Source organism: Pristis pectinata, chromosome 9, assembly GCF_009764475.1.
Source record: "Pristis pectinata isolate sPriPec2 chromosome 9, sPriPec2.1.pri, whole genome shotgun sequence".
NCBI lineage: Eukaryota > Metazoa > Chordata > Chondrichthyes > Rhinopristiformes > Pristidae > Pristis > Pristis pectinata.
In genome coordinates this window covers 102123876-102146518 of record NC_067413.1, presented here as the reverse complement: position 1 = coordinate 102146518, position 22643 = coordinate 102123876, and the positions used below count along the sequence as shown (strand labels likewise).

Genomic DNA, 22643 nt, shown 5'->3' with positions numbered 1-22643 from the left:
TACGTGGCTGAGAAGTTGGTGCAGGAGGGAGGGTTTTAGATTTATGGATCATTGGGATCTCTTCAGGGGAAGGTGGGACCTGTACAGAGAGGACGGGTTACACCTGAACCTGAGGGGGGCCAATATCCTTTCAGTCAGGTTTGCTAGGGTGGTTCGGGAGGGTTTAAACTAGTTTGTGAGGGGGATGGGAACCGGAGGAGTAGGTCAGAGGAAGGGGGGGATGGGGAAAAGTCAGATCCAACATGTAGAGAGGCTTTGAGGAAGGAGAAGCAGAGTGTAGGGTATAAAAGTAGTAAGGCGGATGGGCTGAAGTGCATTTACTTAAATGCAAGAAGGATCAGGAATAAGGGAGATGAACTGAGAGCTTGGATAAGTACATGGGACTACGATATTGTGGCTGATACTGGTCAGGGACACAATTACAGCGGCAGAAAGGGTGGATAATGTAGAAGGATCCTCTCCAGAGTCAATATGGGTGGAAGTTAGGAAGAAGAAAGGAGCAGTTACTCTACTGGGAGTATTCTATACGCCCCCTGGTAGCAGTAGGGATACTGAGGAGCAGATTGGGAGGCAGGTTTTGGAAAGATGTGAAAATAACAGGGTTATTATAGTGGGAGACTTCAACTTCCCAAATATTGATTGGCACCTGCTTAGTGCCAACGGTTTAGATGGGGCGGAGTTTAAGTGTGTACAGTATGGATTCTTGTCACAGTATGTTGACAAGCTGACTAGAGGGAATGCCATATTGGATCTAGTTTTAGGTAATGAACCGGGTCAGGTGAGAGATCTGACAGTGGGTGAGCATTTGGGGGACAGCGACCACTGCTCCATAACCTTTAGAATTGTCATGGACAAGGATAGGAGCAAAGAGGAGGGGAAGATATTTAATTTGGGAAAGGCGAATTATGGGGCTATAAGGTGAGAACTAGAGTGTAAATTGGGGTGACATTTTTGAGGGGAAATGTACTATAGAGATGTGGTCGATGTTCAGGGCAGGATGTTAGGGATAAATTTGTCCCGGTGAGGCAGAGAAGGAATGGCAGGGTGAAGGAACCATGGGTGACGAGAGGTGGAACAACTAGTTAGGAAGAAGGCGGCACATATGTAAGGTGTAAGCAGCAAGGATCAGACAGGGCACGTGAGGAATGTAGAGTAGCAAGGAAGGAACTTAAAGGGCTGAGGAGAGTGAGAAGGGGACATTAAAAGCTTTTTGGTAAGTAGGGTTAAGGAGAATCCCAAGGCTTTTTTCTGATACGTAAAGAGCAGAAGGATGGCTAGAGTAAAGGTAGGTCCAATTAAAGACAAAGGTGGGAGGATGTGCCTGGAAGCTGTGGAAGTGGGCGAGGTTCTCAATGAATACTTCTCTTCAGTATTCACCAAGGAGAGGGGTCTTGATGACGCTGAGGACAGTGTTGGTAAGGGTAATGTTCTACAGTTTGTAGATATCAAGAGAGGATGTGTTGGAGGTGTTAGAAAATTAGGACAGATAAGTCCCTGGGGCCTGACGGAATATTCCCCAGGCTGCTTCGTGAGGCAAGGGAGGAGATTGCTGAACCATTGCTTGAGTCCTCGTTGTCCACTGGGATGGTACTGGAGGATTAGAGGGTGGCGAATGTTGTCCCCTTATTCAAAAAAGGTAGTAGGGATAGTCCAGGGAATTACAGACCAGTGAGCCTTACGTTTATGGTGGATAAGCTGCTAGAAAGGATCCTAAGAGATAGGATCTATGAGCATTTAGAGAATCATGGACTGATTAGGGACAACCAGCATGGATTTGTTGAAGGGAAGATCTTGCCTGACTAGCCTGATGAGGTTCTTTGAGGAGGTGACCAGGAAGATTGAGGGTAGTGCAGTAGATGTGGTCTACATGGATTTTATTAAGGCGTTTGACAAGGTTCTGCATGGTAGGCTTCTTCAGAAGGCCAGAGGCCAAGGGATCCAGGGAGGCTTGGCCGTGTGGATTCAGAATTGGCTTGCCTGTAGAAAGCAGAGGGTTGTGGTGGACGGAGTGCATTTGGATTGGAGAGCTGTGACTAGTGGTGTGCCACAGGGTTCGGTTCTGGGACCTCTACTTTTTGGTGATATTTATTAATTACTTGGATGAGGGGGTGGAAGTGTGGGTTAGCAAGTTTGCAGATGACACAAAGATTGGTGGTGGTGTGGATAGTGTGGAGGGCTGTCGAAGCTTACAGAGGGATATTGATAGAATGCAGAGCTGGGCTGACAAGTGGCAGATGGAGTTCAATCTGGAGAAGAGTGAGGTGGTACACTTTGGAAGGACAAACTCCAAGGCGGAATACAGGGTAAATGGCAGGATTCTGGGCAGTGTAGAGGAGCAGAGGGATCTGGGGGTTCATATCCACAGATCACTGAAGGTTGTCATGCAGGTGGATAGGGTAGTTAAGAAGGCTTATGGGACGTTAGCTTTCATAAGTCAAGGGATCGAGTTTAAGAGCCGCAAAGTAATGATGCAGCTTTACAAAACAATGGTTAGACCACACTAGGAGTACTGTGTCCAGTTCTGGTTGCCTCATTATAGAAAGGATGTGGAGGTGTTGGAAAGGGTGCAGAGGAGATTTACCAGGATTTTGCCTGAATTAGAGAGTATGGATTATGAGGAGAGACTAAGGGAGCTAGGGCTTTACTCATTGGAGAGAAGGAGGATGAGGGGAGACATGATAGAAGTATACAAAATATTAAGAGGAATAGATAGAGTGGACAGCCAGCGCCTCTTTCCCAGGGCACCAATGCTCAATACAAGAGGACATGGCTTTAAGGTAATGGGTGGGAAGTTCAAGGGAGACGTTAGAGGGAGGTTTTTCACCCATCGAGTGGTTGGTGCATGGAATGTGCTGCTGGTGGTGGTGGTCAAGGCTGATATGTTGGGCAAGTTCAAGAGATTGTTAGATAAGCATATGAAGGAATTTAAGATAGAGGGATATATGGGAGGAAGGGGTTAGATGGTCTTTGGAGTGGTTTGAAGGTCAGCACAACATGGTGGGCTAAAGCGCCTGTATTGTGCTGTATTGTTCTATGGTTTTATGGAACAAGCTGCCAGCAGAAGTGTTAGATGTGTGTTCAATTGTAGCATTTAAGAGAAGTTTGGATAGGTACATGGATGGGAGGGGTTTGGAGGATATGGTCTGGGTGCAGGTAGATGGGACTAGGCAGAGGATCAGGTCAGTGTGGACGAGATGGGCCAAAGGGCCTGTTTCTGTGCTATAGGGCTCTCTGACTCTATGAAGGTGACCAAGTCATCGAGGAGGTTAGTGGTAGCAGATGTGAACTGGTAAATTGGTTTATTATTGTCACATGTACTGAGGTACAATGAAAAACATTGTTTTGCATGCTATACACACAGATCATTTCATTATAATAGTGCATTGACTAGTACAAGGAAATATGCTGACAGATGCAGAATAAAGGTTTATTATTGTCACTTGTACCAAGGTACAGTGAAAAGCTTGTCTTACAAACTGATCGTACAGGTCAATTCTTTACACAGTGCAGTTACATTGGGTCAGTACAGAGTGCATTGAGGTAGTACAGGTAAAAACAATAACAGTACAGAGTGAAGTGTCACAGCTACAGGGAAAGTGCAGTGCAATCAGGTGCGAGGTCACAACAAGGTAAATTGTGAGGTCATAATCCATCTCAGTTGTATAAGGGAACTGTTCATAGTCTTATCACAGTGGGGTAGAAGCTGTCCTTAAGTCTGGTGGGAAGTATTACAGATTCAGAGAGTGTGCAGTGCAGCCAGACAATAAGGTGCAAGGCCACAATGAAGTAGATTGTGAAGTCAAGAGTCCATCTTGTCGTACTAGGGGACTGTTCAATAGTTTTATAAGGTGGATAGAAGCTGTCCTTGAGCCTGAGGTGGAGTGGGTCATGTTGAAAGAAAGGTATGTTGTTGAAAATTCAAATTGAGGGTCAAATGTAACATCAGAATTTTGTGCTGTTGAAGTGGACTCGATGAGCATGGAGTCTATGTTTAGGGAATCCAGTTTGTAGCAGGATTAAATGTTCTACAATTCTTAATTAGAATAAAGTAATTCTCACCCAGGGTTCTGGTCACCTGAAGACAATGGAGGTGAGGTGGTAACTTTGGTAGTGGAAAATAAGAGTTATTGTCAGTAAAGGTGTGATTTTGGATGATATCAAAGCAGTGTATTCTTGTAACTGTACTAATTTGACCTCTTAGTTCAGATCCAGTTTATTTTAAAAAGTTGGGTCAGAATTGGGCTTCGAGGTAGTTCATCACAGAGCTTAACAAAATATTTTCTCACTGCTTTAGCTATTTTACCAGTTAGTTTTAATAATTGATCTCAATTTCTGAGCCACTTACCAAATCCTATTTCAACATTTGACTCCCCATAATTAGTCCAACTGTTGCATATGTAAGAGTTTATGGTATTTTTTTTCTGGTGTTGTCTTTCCTTAAGTACTGTTGATTAACCTGATTATTATGACATGCATTACCAGTTAATGGTAATATGATCTTCCACATTTTATTACAAAGATAAGTAACATGAGTTGGGTAGTCTTGGATTCATTTTTACAGCATAGAAATAGGCCCTTTGGCCCATTATGTCTGACAATCATCGTGCCTATCTATACTAATTCCACTTGCATAAATTCCATATCCCTCTATGCCCTGCTTATTCAATTATCTATCAAGATGTCTCTTAAATGTTGTTACTGCTCTTGTCTCTACCTCCACCTCCAGCAGCTCATTCCTGATATCAACTTCATTTGAAAAATTTACCCCACAGATCCCTTTAAGCATGCTCCCTCTCACCTAAAACCTATGCCCTCTTGTTTTAGTTACCCCTATCATTGGAAATAAGGACAATGTACCATAACTATTCCTCTCAATTTTATTTACTTCTATCATGTCACCTTTAAACCTCCATTGCTCCAGGGAAAACAGACCCTGCCTATCCAATCTCTCCTGATAACTTGAGCCCTGCAATCCAGGCAACATCCTTGTGAAACTTTTATGCAACCATTCTAGCTTAATCATGTGGTTCTATAGTGTGGTGACCAGAACTGTACCCAGTACTCCAAATGTGGCATAACCAATGTTATGTACAACTGTAAAGTGATGTCCTAACTCTTGCACTCAGTGCCTCAGCTGACGAAGCCAACCGTGCCATACACTGCCTTTACCATCATGTCGACCTTTATTCCCATTTTCGGGGAAGTATGTATTTGTACTCCCAAGTTTTCCCTGTTCAGCAACACTCCCTAGGATCCTGCTGTTCACTGTGTATGTCCAAAATGACTTCCCAAAATTCATCACCTTGTAATTGTCCAAGTTAAATTCCGTCTGCCATTCCCTTGTCTACTTTCCCAGTGTGTCTATATCCTGTTGGACTTGGCCTTCTTCATTATCCACTTTACCACTAATTTTGCTGTCATCTGCAAACTTGCTAATCATATCACCTATATTCTTATCCAAATCAGTGATAGGTATGACAAACCATAGAGAACCCAGTATTGATCCCTGCGGTCACAGGCCTCCAATCTGGAAAATCATCCTTCCACTACAATCCTGACTCCTACTATTGGTATTGGTTTATTATTGTCACTTGTACTGAGGTACAGTGAAAAGCTTGTCTTACAAACCGATTGTACAGGTCAGTTCATTACACAGTGCAGTTACATTGAGTCAGTACAGAGTGCATTGATGTAGTACAGGTAAAAATAACAACAGTACAGAGTAAAGTGTCACAGCTACAGAGAAAGTGCAGTGCGATAAGGTGCAAGGTCACAACAAGGTAGATCACGAGGTCATAGTCCATCTCACTGTATAAAAGAACCGTTCAATAGTCTTATCACAGTGGGGTAGAAGCTGTCCTTAAGTCTGGTGGTACATGCCTTGTATCTTCTACCTGATGGAAGAGGAGAGAGGAGAGAAGAGAGAATGTCCTGGGTAGGTGGGGGTCTTTGATTATGCTGGCTGCTTCACCAAGACAACAAGAGGTAAAGACAGAGTCTAAGGAGGGGAGGCTGGTGTCCGTGATGCGCTGGGCTGTGTCCACAACTCTGCAGTTTCTTGTGGTCCTGGGTAGAGCAGTTGCCGTACCAAGCCGTGATACATCCGAATAGGATGCTCTCTATGGTGCATCTGTAAAAGTTGGTGAGAGTGAAAGGGGACATACCAAATTTCTTTAGCCTGCTGAGGAAGTAGAGGCACTGGTGAGCTTTCTTGGCCGTGGCTTCTACGTGATTTGACCAGGACAGGCTGTTGGTGATGTTCACTCTCAGGAACTTGAAGCTCTCAATCCTCTCGACCTCAGCACCATTGATCTAGACAGGTGCATGTACACTGCCCCAAGCCAAGTTGTGAACTTGCCTCTGATCTCTTTCTGGACCAGTGTACCGTACAGGACCTTGTCAAAGACCTTGCCAACGTTCATGTAAGGAACATCAACCACACTGCCCTCATCAATCCTCTTGGTCAACTCTTCAAAAAAAAACAATCAAGTTTGAGATGTGATTTCCCAATCACAAAGCCATGCTCACTATCCCAAATCAGTCCTTGCCTTTCCAAATGCAAATAAATCCTGTCCCTCAAAACAGCTTCCATAGAACCATAGAAAACTACAACACAGAAAACAGGCCATTTGGCACTTCTAGTCTGTGCCAAAACATTATTCTGCTAGTACCATTTACCTGCCCCATCCCATACCCCTCCAGACCTCTTTCGTCCATGTATCTATCCAATTTACTCTTAAAAGTTAAGAGCGAGCCCTCATTTACCACATCAGATGGCAGCCCATTCCACACTCCGACCACTCTTTGAGGAAGTTCCCTCTAATGTTCCCCCTAAACCTTTCCCCTTTCACCCTAAAGCCATGTCCTCTCGTACTTGCTCTCCTAATCTAGGTGGAAAGAGCCTACTTGCATTACCTCTGTCTATGCCCCTCATCATTTTGTAAACCTCTCATATTTCCCCTCATTCTTCTCCGCTCCAAAGAATAAAGACCTAACATGCTCAACCTTTCCCTGTAACTCAACTCCTGAAGACCCGGCAACATTCTAGTAAATCTCCTCTTCACTCTTTCAATCTTACTGACATCCTTCCTGTAGTTCGGCGACCAGAACTGCACACAATATTCTAAATTTGGTCTCACCAATGACTTGTACAACCTCACCAAAACATTCCAACTCCTATACTCAATACTTTGATTTATAAATGCCAGGATGCCAAAAGCTTTTTTTTTTACAACCCTGTCTACCTGTGACTCTACTTTCAGGGAATTATGTATCTGAACTCCCAGATCCCTTTGTTCCTCCACACTCCTCAGTGCCCTACCATTTACTGTGTATGTCCTCCCTTGATTTGTCCTTCCAAAATGCAACACCTCACACTTGTCTGCATTAAATTCCATCTGCCATTTTCTGGACCATTTTTCCATTTGGTCCAGATCCCTCTGCAAGCTTTGAAAGCCTTCCTCACTGTCCACTACACCTCCAATCTTATTGTCATCTGCAAACTTACTAATCCAATTTACCACATTATCGTCTAGATCATTGATATATACAACAAACAACAATGGCCCCAACACAGATCCCTGAGGCACACCATTAGTCACAGGCCTCCAATCTGACAAACAACCATCCACAACCACTCTCTGTCTTCTCCCACTCAGCCAATTTAGAATCCAGTTTACAACCTTTCCATGGATACCCATTGACTGAACCTTCTGAACTAATCTCCCATGTGGGACCTTGTCAAAGGCCTTACTAAAGTCCATGTAGACAACATCCACAGCCTTTCCTTCATCTATTTTCTTCGTGACCTCCTCAAAAAAACTTCACAAGATTCGTTAAACATGATCTACCACGCACAAAGCCATGCTGACTATCCTTAATCAACCCTTGGCTGTCCAAATACTTATATGTCCTATCTCTCAGAACACCTTCCAATAATTTACCCACTACTGATGTCAGGCTCACTAGCCTGTAATTACCTGGTTTACTCTTCGAGCCTTTCTTAAACAATAGAACAACATGAGCTATCCTCCAGTCTTCTGGCACCACACCCGTGGCTAAGGACATTTTAAATATATCTGCCAGGGCCCTTGTAATGTCTACACTAGTCTCTCTCAAGGTCCGAGGAAATATCTCGTCAGGCCCTGGGATTTATCTCCCTTTATTCGCTGTAAAGCATCAAGTACCTCCTTTTTAATCTCTATATGTTCCATGACACTAGTGCTTGTTTCCCTTCCTTCCATATCCACGATGCCAGTTTCCTGAATAAATACTGATGCAAAAAAACTGTTTAAGACCTCCCTCGTCTCCTGAGGCTCCACACATATACGGCCACTCTGATCTCCTAGGGGACCAATTCTGTCTCTTACTATCCTTTTGCTCTTAATATACCTGTAGAAACCCTTTGGGTTTACCTTACATTATCTGCCAAAGCAGCCTCATGTCTTCGTTTTGCCTTCCTGATTTCCTTTTTTTAGTATTTTCTTACATTTCCTATACTCTTCAAGTACCTCATCCGTTCCTAGTTGCCTATACCTGCTATATACCTCTCTCTTTTTCTTAACCAGCTCACCAATATCCCTTGAAAACCAAGGTTCCCTATGCTTGTTACCTTTGCCTTTAATCCTGACAGGAACATACAAACTCTGCACTCTCAAAATTTCGTCTTTGAAGGCTTTCCATTTACTGAGCACATCCTTGCCAGAAAATAACTTATCCCAATCCACCATACCTAGATCCTTTCTCATTTCCACAAAATTGGCCTTTCTCCAATTTAGAACCTCCACTCGAGGACCAGACCTATCCTTATCCATAATTATCTTGAAACTAATTGCATTATGGTCACTGGACCCAAAATGCTCACCTACACATACTTCTGTCACCTGACCTGCCTGGTTCTGTAATAGGAGATCAAGTATTGCATTCTCTCTTGTTGGTACCTCTATATTGATTTAGAAAACTCTCCTGAACACATTTGACAGATTCCAAGCCATCCAACCCTTTCGCAGTGTGGGAATCCCAGTCAATATGTGGAAAGTTAAAATCCCCTACTATTACAACTTTCTGTTTCTTACATCGGTCTGCCATCTCACCACAGTTTTGTTCCTCCAATTCTCTCTGACTATTGGGCGGTCTATAATACAACCCTATTAGTGTGGCCACACCTTTCCTGTTCCTTAGCTGCACCCATATGGCCTCTGTAGACGAGCCCTCCGGGTTGTCCTGTCTACGCACAGCTGTGATCTGTTCCCTGACCAGTAATGCCACTTCTCCCCCTTTCATCCCTCCCCCTCTATCATGTCTGAAACAACGGAAGCCTGGTACATTAAGCTGCCAGTCCTGCCCCTCCTGCAACCATGTCTCACTAATAGCAATAACATTGTAATCCCACATGCCAATCCACGCCCTAAGCTCATCCAATCACTTTCCTACCACTGATATAAGGCTTACTGGCCTTGGTTTATCCCTGCTGCCTTTCATAAATAAAGACGCAAATCTTGTTGATAGACGCTTATTTCCAATTTTAAATGTGTTTCTGAAATTGTAAATACTCTTAAGAGCCACGTATAGCCAGCATTGATGTTTCATTTTGTTTCTTTTTCCCAAATATAGGCAAAATGCTTTCTGGATTTCAAAGCAGGGGGAGCATTGGGTCACATCCTGGGTGCTGCTTACAAATTCAAAAGTGAACAGGGATGGTAAGTTGGCTTGCTGTCTGCTGAAGTGAGCATTTAGGATTTAGCTCAGCAGTGCTTAACTTTGGTGAGTGAGGTTGAGGCTTTTCTATGTACACGTGACTAATAAAGATATTAAAAATTACACTACTGTGAAGTGTTTCGGGATCATGTTAAAGTAGCTTTTAAGCAAATGTAAGCAGAGCACTTGTACAAGTAAGTAAATGAAGATTTCAGACTTGCACTAAAACACATGGAAGGCAGCAGAGGTTTGGCGTTTCACTTTGGTTTCATTTTCTCTTCTCCCCCATGCCCCCACAATGCTGCTGATGACCTCCCAATTGTGTTTGCTATGATAAAGGAGAAACTCTTCTTTATATGTTGGCTCAGTTAGCCCACATCAGGAGGAAGTTTGTGCATCAAGTGAGGTTTTATTTGTTTTGTATTGTCAAAATCAATCTTGCTCTTGCAGCTCATTCACTGATAAATTGTGGAGATTTAACAAAACTTGTGCATTTTTGGTTTTTATCATGACCCCTTGGAGTGCTGCAAATGAATTTTTGTGGAAATTCAGTTGATGTTTTGCAGTTTGGGCACAGGAAAATTCCATAAACACCAGTGACAGAAATAATCATTGATTTCAGTTTCTTTCAATGGACAGCTGCTTTCTGTGGTGGTCCATTTAAATAAGATTGGTTTGGTGATGTAGAAATGCATTCATCTGCCACGGTAGTGATGACTCTCCTTCAAACACCCCCTACTCAGCTTATCTTGCCTACTGTGTAAAGTGATTTACTGGTGGAATACAGTTTTGTAAGCATCTAATTTTACAAAGTGATTAGATTCTCAAGACATCTGGATAAATAGAGATCCAGCAATATTCAAAATAGTATCCTGAATAGAATTGAAAATTTGATTGGCACCCCATTGGCTTTTTGAGTCACGATCCTGTTAAGGGTGCGGGTAAGGTGGAAAAGCACGACTCGCATTTGTTTTTAAACATTAATTCCCTTTAACGTCAGGTTAGCATATCTGCAGAGGCTGTTCTGAGTTCTTGTTGTATGTTTGTTTGTTTAATATATTTAAATGTGTACTGTCCTGATGTGGTGACTGCATGGTAATCAGCATAATGAACTTGGGCTTTTTGCTTTACTGGTTGACTGGTTTAATGGGAATAAATATTTTTCTTTTGCAATTAATTGATCTGGTTAAGCAACAAAATTTTCTGGTTCAAGATGATGTGCACATACTAATTGTAGTTTAGTTTGGATATTAGTTTTTCAAAGTAATAGTTTAGAAGTTAACAAATACTCTTACACTTTGCTCCTTTTCTTTAGGAGACGATTTGACCTGCAAAATCCATCCAGAATGGATCGTAACGTAGAGATGTTTATGACAATAGAAAAGACATTGGTGCAGGTATGTTTGTCAGCAGGTTGGACCACACCTGTGGGAAGAGAGAAACAATTAATGGTAAAAGATTCATGGTCATAACTGTTCTGATGAAGGGTCTTCAGACTGAAATACAAACTGTTGTTTCTCTTCCAACAGATGTGGCATGACAAGCTGAATATTTCCAGCATTTTCTGTTTTTATTTCAGCTTTCCTGCATCTGCTTTTTCATTTTTCAGATACAATTCTCATCTGTTAATGGAAAGTCTGTACTGAGATTTGGGTAGCAGCTTATCCTTGGGAGCTGCTTTAGTAGTGTGCCTTTGTCCAATTCAGTGGTCATGGGCTCATAATAAACACCTAAAAACAGCACATTATTTATTGTAATTGTGCAATACCTAGGAAATTCTTTTGTATTTTCTCAAGAATTTTGTGGGTTGTAAGCATCAATGAAGTCAGTATTTATTGCCCATACAGTTGAGAGTCAATGACATTATCTTCAGATTTTAGTCACTTAGCAATCAGGATGACCAATTTCCTTTTCTGAAAGAGGTCAGTGAACTGAATGGGTTTTTCTATCAATCCAGTTATTTTCATAATTGCAAAATATGTGCCTTGTGTTCAGATTATTCAGTGAAATGGATTTGCATTGCTCATTTGTCTTGATCGGGATAGATCTAGTGTGTCCTGAGGTCATTACCCAGGTTTCCAGGATACTGGTCTAGTAACAAAACCACAAGCATGCCCCTCCCGACCCTTCAGAGCCCCTGCTCAAATGTTGTATTAAACATGCTATGGTGTCTGCTTTTGCACTTGAAGATTAAAGTTTAGGATTATTTGATACCACAAGCAATTACTAGCAAACAAGTTTGTCATTTGATCCACTTTGGCTTTTGATGTAGTTTAATTGGAGATTTGAAATGCATGTCAGTGTGTGTGGTATGTATGCAACTGGAGTCATTTTTCTTTTGGATTTTGTGAAAACACATTGGCAATATTATTTTCTTAACTGCCTGTGATCGTGTTGAGCAACTTCAACTTCATACCTACGTAGACTTTTTCCCTTCTTTAAAATTCTTCTTCTCTGCCCTTGCAGCTACTGGCTTCCTCTAGTGGCTGCACCCAGAACAACACGAGTGGAAAAAATTCTAATCCTCCCATGTGCAACAATAGGTCTTGGACTCTGAGATAACTGATCCAAGGTCTGCATCATATCTCAGTATCCACTTGTATTTGTCCAGTGCTCAGTGACATTAATGCAGCAGGAATCCCTCCCATCTCTTTGCAATCTAAGATAAACATAATCACATTTGGGTAAGATGTAACAGAAGTAACGAGTAGATCTGCAGAGAGCAGCTTGCAAGGAGTTGGTCTGCTTCGACGCTATCTGGATGGAATGTTTTGTCATAAGTGGCACATTCTGATAGTCAGTTGTATATTGTCACTGAAACTCGTAGGCTGCAGGTGCTAGAGCTGAGCCAGTAAGCCATCTTATCCTAAGGGAGAGAAAGAACTCGTGTGAATTGAGGATGTGGTCAAAGACACTGGAAAGTGTTAAGGTTATTGCTCAATGCAAGAAGCTTTTTAGAGTCATTATGAAGATGGTCCTTCAACCCTCCAAGTCCATTCTGGAATCTGGAATAAAAGAGGAAAGTAAACTGCAACATTTGATCTTGTAAATTCTAGACATTGTAGGTTTCTGAAAAACCTTTAAACCTAGTTTTGTGTGGGTTTGGGTTAAGCAAGGCAGGTGCTACCCTTGCTCCTACCAGTAAGACAGTGTGAAGGAGGGAGGTTACTGGAAGTTTGACCTTCAATTTATCTTGTATCTTATTTTAGTTCTTGGAGGTGTCCTCCATGATTAAATGGCAATATAGACCTTGTGCTTGTAGAACTTTGCTGTTTGGAATCCACAGAAATTTTTTGAAATTCCTGTAACACTGAAATATTTCTTTTTTGTTTTAGAACAATTGTTTGACAAGACCAACAATTTACCTCTCTCCTGAACTTGACCAGAAACTTGCAAATAAATTGAAGGATATTGTTAAGAGACATCAGGTATGCATTCTTTCTATATAGTGTATTGAAGTTCTTAAAACTATCATGTGCTCTTTATAATAGCATTTTGCTTTGCATATTGTGACATATTTTGTAATGCCTAATATTTTACTTTATTGTAATGTCTGTTCTTTGTTCATTGTATGGGTAAGGGGTGTGGCTGTCTTGTGTATCTTGTATTAAACACATGTGGAATTAGTAACATGCAAGTTAGTTTGAACTGCTAATATCTCCCTATTTTTACATATTCAGGGGACAATAACAGAAGAAAAATCAAAAGCCTCCCATTTAATTTATCCTATTCCGAGTTCTCTAGATGAAGGTAGGAAATATTGTGATTGCACTTGAGTTACCACAAATGTTAGTTGGGCATGGGTCTAGAGGTTTAATTTAATACTTGAAGTAATTACATGAGAAAACATACGCAGTCAAGCCCAATTTACTTAAGTGAATAGTTTGCTGTTCCTGTTGATACAAGGAAGATAAATGTTCTGGTCTGTTTCCTTTTCTGACCTTAAATATTTTCTGTTGCAGAGGAATGGTTGAGACCTGTAATGAAGCGAGAGAAGCAGGTCTTGGTACATTGGGGAATGTTCCCAGAAAGGTAAGCACTGGTGTGAATGTGGTAAAAATGCTGAGTGAAGAGTGTGAAATACTAGAATTGTACACTTGAAGGCCCTTTGGATGATTGCACTTTTTTCTGGTTTCATTTGGTCTCCTTTTCCTTTGAATCTTCAACCTTGTATTTGCATCTCATTCCTAATTCAAGTTATGAATCCTGCCATTTCCAAATTCAGAAGGATTAATGCTCCCTCAGTATGTATGACAGTAATAAACCAATACTCTTTAAAGGTGAAGCAACAATACACTTGTACTTCATTAATATAATTGGTTTTTCACAATGTGGTCTCCACTACACTGGGGAGGTGTGGATCACCTATGTTCATTTCACAGTTGGAATCCCAAGTTTAAAGTTGCCAATCACTTTATTTCTCCATCCAGTCCTGCTTTGTTCTCCTTATTCTGAGCATCCTATACTAATCAAGTGAAGTGCAACGTAGACTTGAAGTTTTCTGATTTGTCTTTTGTAGTGGACGTTGAATTCAACTAATTCTGATAATTAAGTTTTCTGCTTTTTCCAATTTCCAGCTTCGTGCTGTAATTTCAAATGATTTTTCCCTATTTTTCATGCTCTTGACTGTCTATTTTGTTCCCATATTTGTTGCACGACCATTTCTTCTTGGACTGTCATTGCTTCCATCATATCACTTCTGCTTCCTGCAGCCCTTCTTTACTAATAATCCCCTTGTCTATATGAAAATGTTGTTATTTTGAATATTCTCGAGTTTCCTTAAGTTATTGATCTGAAATGTTAGCAGTTTTCCTCAGTCACTACTTGTTATGCTGTGTATTTAGTATTTACTGCAATTTGTGTGAATATTTGAAAATTAGATTGTATTTCATTACTTACTAGCTATGACACTTGGATACCGGCCAGTGAAATTGATGCTGAGATTGAAGAGCCACCAATTCCTGAAAGGCCATGGAAGGTAAGTTTAAAACCATTGTTGCCAAACAAATGTAATAATAAAAGAACTACTTTAATATAGTTTAAAGTCTGAAAGTACAACATGCACCAGTAGTGCTTTGTAAGTTGTGCCCACAACAAATTGCTGATGTACCATTAATGATTTAAAAAATGTTCAAGTACTCGTAGGATATGAAGCAGATTGGGATGTCCTGAGGTGTTTATCGAGACTTGCTGTGTGATACAATGCTTTTCATTTTGGTTTGTCCAACCCCTGGAAATGATTCACTTTAATTAAAATTCTCCTTCAATATAACTTTTTGTGGAAATCCATCAACAATTTGCATTGTTCCTCAAATTAAATGAAATCAGGGACTTGTCTTTCTTTATAAAATAAGGCACAAATGCAACCAAGTAGATGGTTGACAAGTAGGAATGGAATTATGCAGAGCTGCTCCCAGAGCATTGGGCTAAGGAAATTAGGTAATGTTAAGATTGATCCAATTAAATGCTAAGTAACTTCTGAAAATGTATATGTTCTCACTGGGGAAGTTGATGTTATGATTGAAACATTATGAAAACTAGAATCATGTCAAGCAAGTAGATAAAGGAGGAGCTGCCAAGTTGCACGAGCAATGTTTCTTTTATTTTCCATCCTCCAATTGAAAATGTAACATTTAAAAAAAAAATTGATTTGGGTATTTTGTTTGACTCTTGATGGTTTTTCAAAGTATTCTGACTTTTGTTGACATGTTCAGGTACATGCCAAATGGATCTTGGACACTGATGTATTTAATGAGTGGATGAATGAAGAGGATTATGAGGTTGATGAAAACAAAAAACCGGTCAGTTACCGACAGCACGTACCTATTAGGACAGTAACAGAAGAGGTAGAGTATGATATTTGATTATCCTGCTGCACTTGTAAAAGAATAGAATTTTTATATTGAAATGATGGAGCATGTAAGAGTGAAAGGATTAAGATTTTCTTGCAAGTGGCTTTTTATACCTGAGATGAAAAGAGACTTTTCAAACTCATGACATGTTCAGCTGTTGCATTATGACTTGACATGAAACTGTAGTGATTTTGTGCATGGACTAATAATCTGGACTCAAATCCCACCATTCATGGTTTGGGATTTTTATTTGTTTGAAGTATTTAAAAGAGCTATTAGTCAGAGCATGACTTTAGGATTGTCAGTAAAACATCAATTAACTGTTTTTGGTCAGATAGGATATTACATCTTGCATTGGGCTTTATGTGGCCAAACTATCAGTGAAACCTGTAGTTTATTTAAATAGCAAGGTTTAACCTAATTAAATTTTTGTGTCACTTTTAGGTAAAGTGGTTAGTATCTCCACCTGAAACTTTATAACCTCCTTGTTATTTCCTTGCATTTAATCAACATCTTTCATGGACTGACAAAGTATAAACTGAGTTTTTCTTAAATTGACCACATCAAACTGTGCAACCACAAATTTAAAATGCACCTTTTCTTGTGGTCAACCAGCTGGCGCTTACTTGAAACCTTAAGGGTCCTGTCATTTTTCAGAGGGGATTTGTGCACACTGTTGGGCTTCATTTAATTGGTTCTGCTGTTGGTCCAATAGTTTCAAAACCAAGTAGCTTTATGTTAATTAAGTGACATGTTCAAGTGTACCAACTATCCCTTTAACATAGCTTTTAAATGGATGTGTGTTATTGGTATGTTGGTCTCCATTCTTGATGCACTGAATCATCAATAAATGTGCAGGAGTATAGAGTCTGAATCCTTTGAATAGGGTTAGAACATTGGTGTTTTAGAAAAACCTGAGGCAGACATGGTGCTGAAGTATGTGGGGCCTTTTGTGTCCCTGTCACCACCACTTTTTGTGTCGAAACAGTTTGATAAGATTGATTTGTCTTCCTGCATAACCTTTGCCTCTTAACTTCCGAACTTTTAGAATATCCCATTGTCAACTGGGTTTAATCTGCTCCACAATTCATTACATGCATAGCCTGCTAAAAATCTTGGAGCATTCAATGTGATCTGCTGCTGATCCTTGTTTCCTTAATCACCTTCATCATTGTGCCTCATGCTCACTACTCCTTCCTTGTCAAACTTTTTTTTGTTAACTTTTCTGGAAGTGGCTTGTTTTGTATTTCCTTAATCTGAGAATTGTTGGAGGCATCTCTTCTGGGGAAAGGTTTACTGTTTTGTTCTGAAATGCTGAAAAGGGAATAGAGCATCTCTGCCATTAGAAAATTCAGCAATTGGAGCTTGGCCAAGCTTGTAATCAGGCAGCATTCAGCCTCAATCTCGTTTCTACTGAGATATCCTCTTGTACCTGTACAAGAGTCAGGTTGAAATTGCCAATGGAGAAGGGAGCTTCTTCCAGAGTCCTAGCCAGTATTTATTTTTCCATTTTTAAAAAAAGAGTTTGTCTTGTATTTAATTGCCACTGGTGGGAACTTTGTTCTGTCTAAACATTCCAATGATTGTATCATAAGTTCGCATCTCTAATCTACTTAATCAACACTGCAATGTAATCCTTTTGTAATCAAAGGTGATGTACATCAGAGTAAGTGGGTAGCTTCAAGGACTGAAATGCCAAATACAGTCACTCACTTGCTGGGTCATTAAATTGCTTCCTAGTTGCACCTGTGGTCATGGGGATGTTGGTGCTTTTGCTCACTTCAGCAATGCCTTGGTTAACTTCCTGAGAACACTGGACTACTTTCCCTGATTTCTGGCTAAGTATAAAGGCATCACTTAAGACTATTGCATCCTTCAATAACTTTAGTAAGGTATCAGTAGGTCTGCATGTTGTGCTTTATTTAAATCTACCATCCATTTTGAAGATAGCTGAATTTCATTAGTGAAACTATAGCATTGTATTGGTTGTGCAGCATGGCCATATGCAAAACCTGAAAGTTGAAATTAATTGGAACACTTCAGTTGAGATATCGGATTCTGACTTGATGTGATGACAGTCCAGTTTCTTGCATGTAATTCCATTGCTTGCCTACTTTGTTGCGTTTTTTCAAATTAATTGATGGACTTTTACTTCAATGAGTGAAGGTAGTTGCTATAACACTTTTTAAAAAAAAATGTTGTCTGGATATAGGCCTGTAATCAGTCATTTAATTTTTCTCTGGTAATGTGCAGCTGTTCAAAACATCTTGTAGTGGTTTGATGTAACTGAGTAGCATTTTCTTCACTGCTTAAAAGGGAAGGATCAGTTGAGCTGCATTGATATGAAATGAGTCTTGGAGACATGAGATGGTAGGTACTGGAATCTGGAGCAACAGTCTGCTAGAGGAACTCAGCAGGTCAAGCAGCATCTATGGCGTGGCGGGAGGAATTGTCGACGGTTTGGATTGACACCCTGCGTCAGGACTGAGCAGAGAGTGAAGATGGCCAGTATAGAGGGCGAGTGGTGAGACAGGAACCAGTGGGTGATTGGCATACAGGGGAGTGGTGAAGGATGATTGGCAGAGAGGGGAGGTGTGGAGTTGGGAAACAGGCAGGTGGGTAATGCAGGTGATATGCTGCAGCTGCATGATGTGGGAACTGCTGTGGTGCACAGTGACCACATCTGCAGTAAGTGCTTGAGGCTAGAGGAACTTCTGCTCAGAATTGATCAGCTGGAGTTGCAGCTTCAAACACTGTGAAGCATCAGGGAGGGAGAGAGTTATGTGGATGCTGTGCATTGGGAGGCAGTCACCCCACTTAGAGCAGGTACTTCTAGGGTCCAGGAGGCAGATAGATGGGTGACTGTCAGGGGAGAGAGAGAGAGAGAGAGAAAGGGAACAGGCAGACAGTGTAGAGGACCCCAGAGGTGGTTCCCCTCAAAAACAGGTATTCCACTTTGGATGCTGTTGAGGAGGATGACCTACAGGGATCAAGTGGCAGTAGCCAGGTCTCTGGCACTGGTCTTGCTGCTCGAACGGGAAGGGGGGAGAAGAGGGCATTAGTGATAGGGGACTCGTTAGTCAGGGGAACAGACAGGAGGTTCTGTGGACATGAGCGAGAATCCTGGATGGTATGTTGCCTCCCAGGTGTCAGGGTCCAAGATGTCTCTGATCAGGTCCACAGCATTCTTGAGCGGGAGGGAAAGCAGCCAGAAGTCATGGTACATGTTCGTACCAATGACATAGGTCGCAAGAGGGATGAGGTCCTGAAAAGTGAGTTTAGGGAGCTAGGCAGAAGGTTGAAGAACAAGACCTCAAGGGTAGCAGTCTCAGGATTGCTGCCAGTGCCACATGATGGTGAAGGTAAGAATAGGAGGAGATGGCAGATGAATGTTTGGCTGAGGAGTTTGTGCAGGGGGCAAGGTTTTAGATTTTTGGATCATTGGGATCTCTTCAGGGGAAGGTGGGACCTGTACAGATTGGATGGGTTACACCTGAACTCAAGGGGGACCGATATCCTTGCAGGCAGGTTTACTAGTGTGGTTTGGGAGGGTTTTAGTTTGCAAGGGGGATGGGAACTGGAGGGATAGGTCAGTGGAAGAATTGTATGGAGTAAAACCAGATCTAACATATAGAGAGGCTTTGAGGAAGGAGAAGCAGAGTGTAGGGTATAAAAGTAGTAAGGTGGATGGGCTAAAGTGCATTTACTTAAATGCAAGAAGCATCAGGAATAAGGGTGATGAACTGAGCGCTTGAATAAATACATGGAACTATGATATTGTGGCTCTTGCAGAGACTTGGCTGTCACCAGGGCAGGAATGGATACTGAAAATTCCTGGATTTCATTGTTTTAAAAGGGATGGGGGGGGGGGAAGAGGAGGACGGGTGGTGTTACTGGTCAGAGATACTATTACAGCTGCAGGAAGGGTGGATAATGTAGCAGGATCCTCTCTAGAGTCAGTATGGGTGGAAGTTAGGAACAAGAAAGGGCCTTGATGCTGAGGACAGTGTTGGTAAGGTAAATGTTCTAGAGCATATTGATATCGAGAGAGGATGTGTTGGAAAATATTCGGACAGATAAGTCCCCAGGGCCTGATGGAATATTTCCCAGGCTGCTCAGCGAGGCAAGGGAGGAGATTGCTGATCCTTTGAGTCCTCATTGTCCGTGGGAATGCTACCGGAGGATTGGAGGGTGGCAAATGTTGTCCCAAAGGCAAAAGCAGGAAAAGGTGATGAGGGCAACACATGCACACGCACTGGTGATAGCATGTGTGGAGAAATCGCAACGGGTAAAATACACATGCACGCACACACAATGAACTGGGTACAAACAATCAAGGAAAAAGCACTGCGCTACCTGCCACCCCTTGACTCAGTGCAGGCATGGCTCCACGCCCAGGGAATCCTAACTTAAAATGCTTCTAAACCTGTGGAAATGCACACTCTTACCAATGGTCTCTTCAGCATTGTTTCATGATTCCTCGAGCAACAAAGAGACAGAACCAACACATGGAGCACTCTTTATAGTGCTGGAGTGCTGGGGGCGGCCCAGCCCAGGTAGCTCAAACAGGCCAATGGCCTGGGCCCAGGTACCAAGGTGTTTACTGAAGCCAATCGTCAGGTGTGCCCTAATGGGTGGGGGTGGAGCCAGGCCTTGATTGACAGTGGTGTGGCTTTCGACCAAGTGCCGGGCCATGCTGTCACGTGACAGCCTTGGCCCTCCACAATACAGGGGGTAGAAGGGTGGGTTGGCAAGTTTGCAGATAACACAAAGGTTGGTGGTGTTGTGGATAGTGTGGAGGATTGTCAAAGATTGCAGAGGGACATTGATAGGATGCGTAACCGGGCTGAAGTGGCAGATGGACTTCAATCCAGAGTGGTACACTTTGGAAGGACAAATTCCAAGGCAGAGTACAAAGTTAATGGCAGGATTCTGGGTAGTGTGGAGGAGCAGAGGGATCTGGGCATCCATATCCACAGATCCTGAAAGTTGCCTCACAGGTGGATAGGTTAGTTAAGAAAGCTTATGGGATGTTAGCATTCAAGTTGTGGAATTGAATTTAAGAGCCACGAGGTAACGATGCAGCTCTACAAAACTCTGGTTAGACCACACTGGGAATACTGTGTCCAGTTCTGGTCGCCTCATTATAGGAAGGATGTGGAAGCGTTGGAAAGGGTGCAGAGGAGATTTACCAGGATGCTGCCTGGTTTAGAGTATGCATTATGAGGAGAGACTAAGGGAGCTAGAGCTTTCCTCTTTGGAGAGAAGGAAGATGAGAGGAGACTTGATAGAGGTGTACAAAATATTAAGAGGAATAGATAGAGTAGACAGCCAGTGCCTCTCTCCCAGGGCACCAATGCTCAATACAAGAGGGCATGGCTTTAAAGTAATGGGTGGAAAGTTCAAGGGAGATATCAGAGGAAGGTTTTTTACCCAGAGAGTGGTTGGGGCATGGAATGCGCTGCCTGGGGCAGTGGTGGAGGCAGGTACATTGGTCAAATTCAAGAGATTACTAGATAAGCATATGGAGGAATTTAAAATAGAGGGATATGTGGGAGGAAGGGGTTAGATAGTCTTAGGCGAGGTTTAAAGGTCGGCACGACATTGTGGGCCGAAGGGCCTGTATTGTGCTGTACTGTTCTGTGTTCTATAATGGAGGCAAAAAAACAGATGGAGTTCAGGGGGAGGGGAGGGTGATGAGCAGGAACACAAAGGCTATCAGTGCTGGAATCTCATGCAAGCAAATTGATAATGGAACTGTTCAGGCAGATGTGAAGGGTAAATTGTGGGGTGTGGGGAATGTGAAATGTCTTGTCAGCCTAAAAGGCAGGAAGATTTCTTTGAAGCACATTAGTCAACTAGTAGGTAATTAACCAATATACAACATTGTACCTCTTCATACTAGGTTTTGTTTAGCTTTTGAATTTAAAAAAAACTTATTAAAATGTTCCTGGCATTTTACTAGTCAGGACCTCTGGCTGACTTGTCCACTACACTGTCATTGCTATGCACATTATGACATTATAATTAAAAACAAAGATTTAAAGGGGACTTGATGGGCAACTTTTTCCCCTACAGGATGTGTTTATGGAATGAGTTGCCAGAGGAAGTGGTAGAGGTGGGTAAAATAATTATGTTGAAAAAATATTTGGAAAGGTACATTGATAGAGAAGGGTTTGGAGGGATGTGGACCAAATGAAGGCAAATGAGACTAACTCAAGTCAGCAACTTAGTTGGCATGCACAAGTTGGGCAGAAGGGCTTGTTTCAGTGCTGTAGAACTCGATGACCAAATATAGAAACATAAAAACATAGAAAACCTACAGCACAATACAGGCCCTTTGGCCCACAAAGTTGTGCCAAACATGTCCCTACCTTAGAAATTACTAGGCTTACCCGCAGGCCTCAATTTTTCTAAGCTCCATGTACCTATCCAAAAGTCTCTTAAAAGACCCTATCGTATTTGCCGCCACCACCGTTGCCGGCAGCCCATTCCACGCACTCACCACTCTCTGACTAAAAAAAAACTTACCCCGACATCTCCTCTGTACCTACTCCCCAGCACCTTAAACCTGTGCCCTCTTGTGGCAACCATTTCAGCCCTGGGGAAAAAGCCTCTGACTATCCACATGATCAATGCCTCTTATCTTATACACGTCCATCAGGGCACCCCTCATCCTCCATTTCTCCAAGGAGAAAAGGCTGAGTTCACTCAACCTGTTTTCATAAGGCATGCTCCCCAATCCAGGCAACATCCTTGTAAATCTCTTCTGCACCCTTCTATGGCTCTCACATCTTTCCTGTAGTGAGGTGACCAGAACTGAGCACAGTACTCCAAGTGGGGTCTGACCAGGGTCCTGTACAGCTGCAACATTACCTCTCGGCTCCTAAATTCAATTCCACTATTGATGAAGGACAATACACCGTATGCCTTCTTAACCATGGAGTCAACCTGTGCAGCTGCTTTGAGCATCCTGTGGTCTCGGACCCCAAGATCCCTCTGATCCTCCACAGTGCCATGAGTCTTACCATTAATACTATACTCTGCCATCATATTTGACCTACCAAAATGAACCACTTCACACTTGTCTGGGTT

The 22643-nt window shown here is 42.1% G+C and overlaps 1 protein-coding gene across 5 annotated transcripts in view; it reads left to right on the top strand.

Annotated features, from left to right (window-relative positions):
• The window catches only part of smarcc1a (SWI/SNF related, matrix associated, actin dependent regulator of chromatin, subfamily c, member 1a), a 123856-nt gene that overhangs the window by 10079 nt on the left and 91134 nt on the right, over positions 1-22643 (top strand). For all 5 annotated transcript variants that reach the window (XM_052022934.1, XM_052022933.1, XM_052022931.1 and 2 more), the window contains exons 3-9: positions 9613-9698; positions 11012-11093; positions 13032-13124; positions 13377-13446; positions 13659-13728; positions 14599-14674; positions 15411-15542. In XM_052022934.1, the coding sequence (XP_051878894.1) occupies positions 9613-9698; positions 11012-11093; positions 13032-13124; positions 13377-13446; positions 13659-13728; positions 14599-14674; positions 15411-15542 (609 nt within the window). The remainder of the gene's footprint in view (positions 1-9612; positions 9699-11011; positions 11094-13031; positions 13125-13376; positions 13447-13658; positions 13729-14598; positions 14675-15410; positions 15543-22643) is intronic.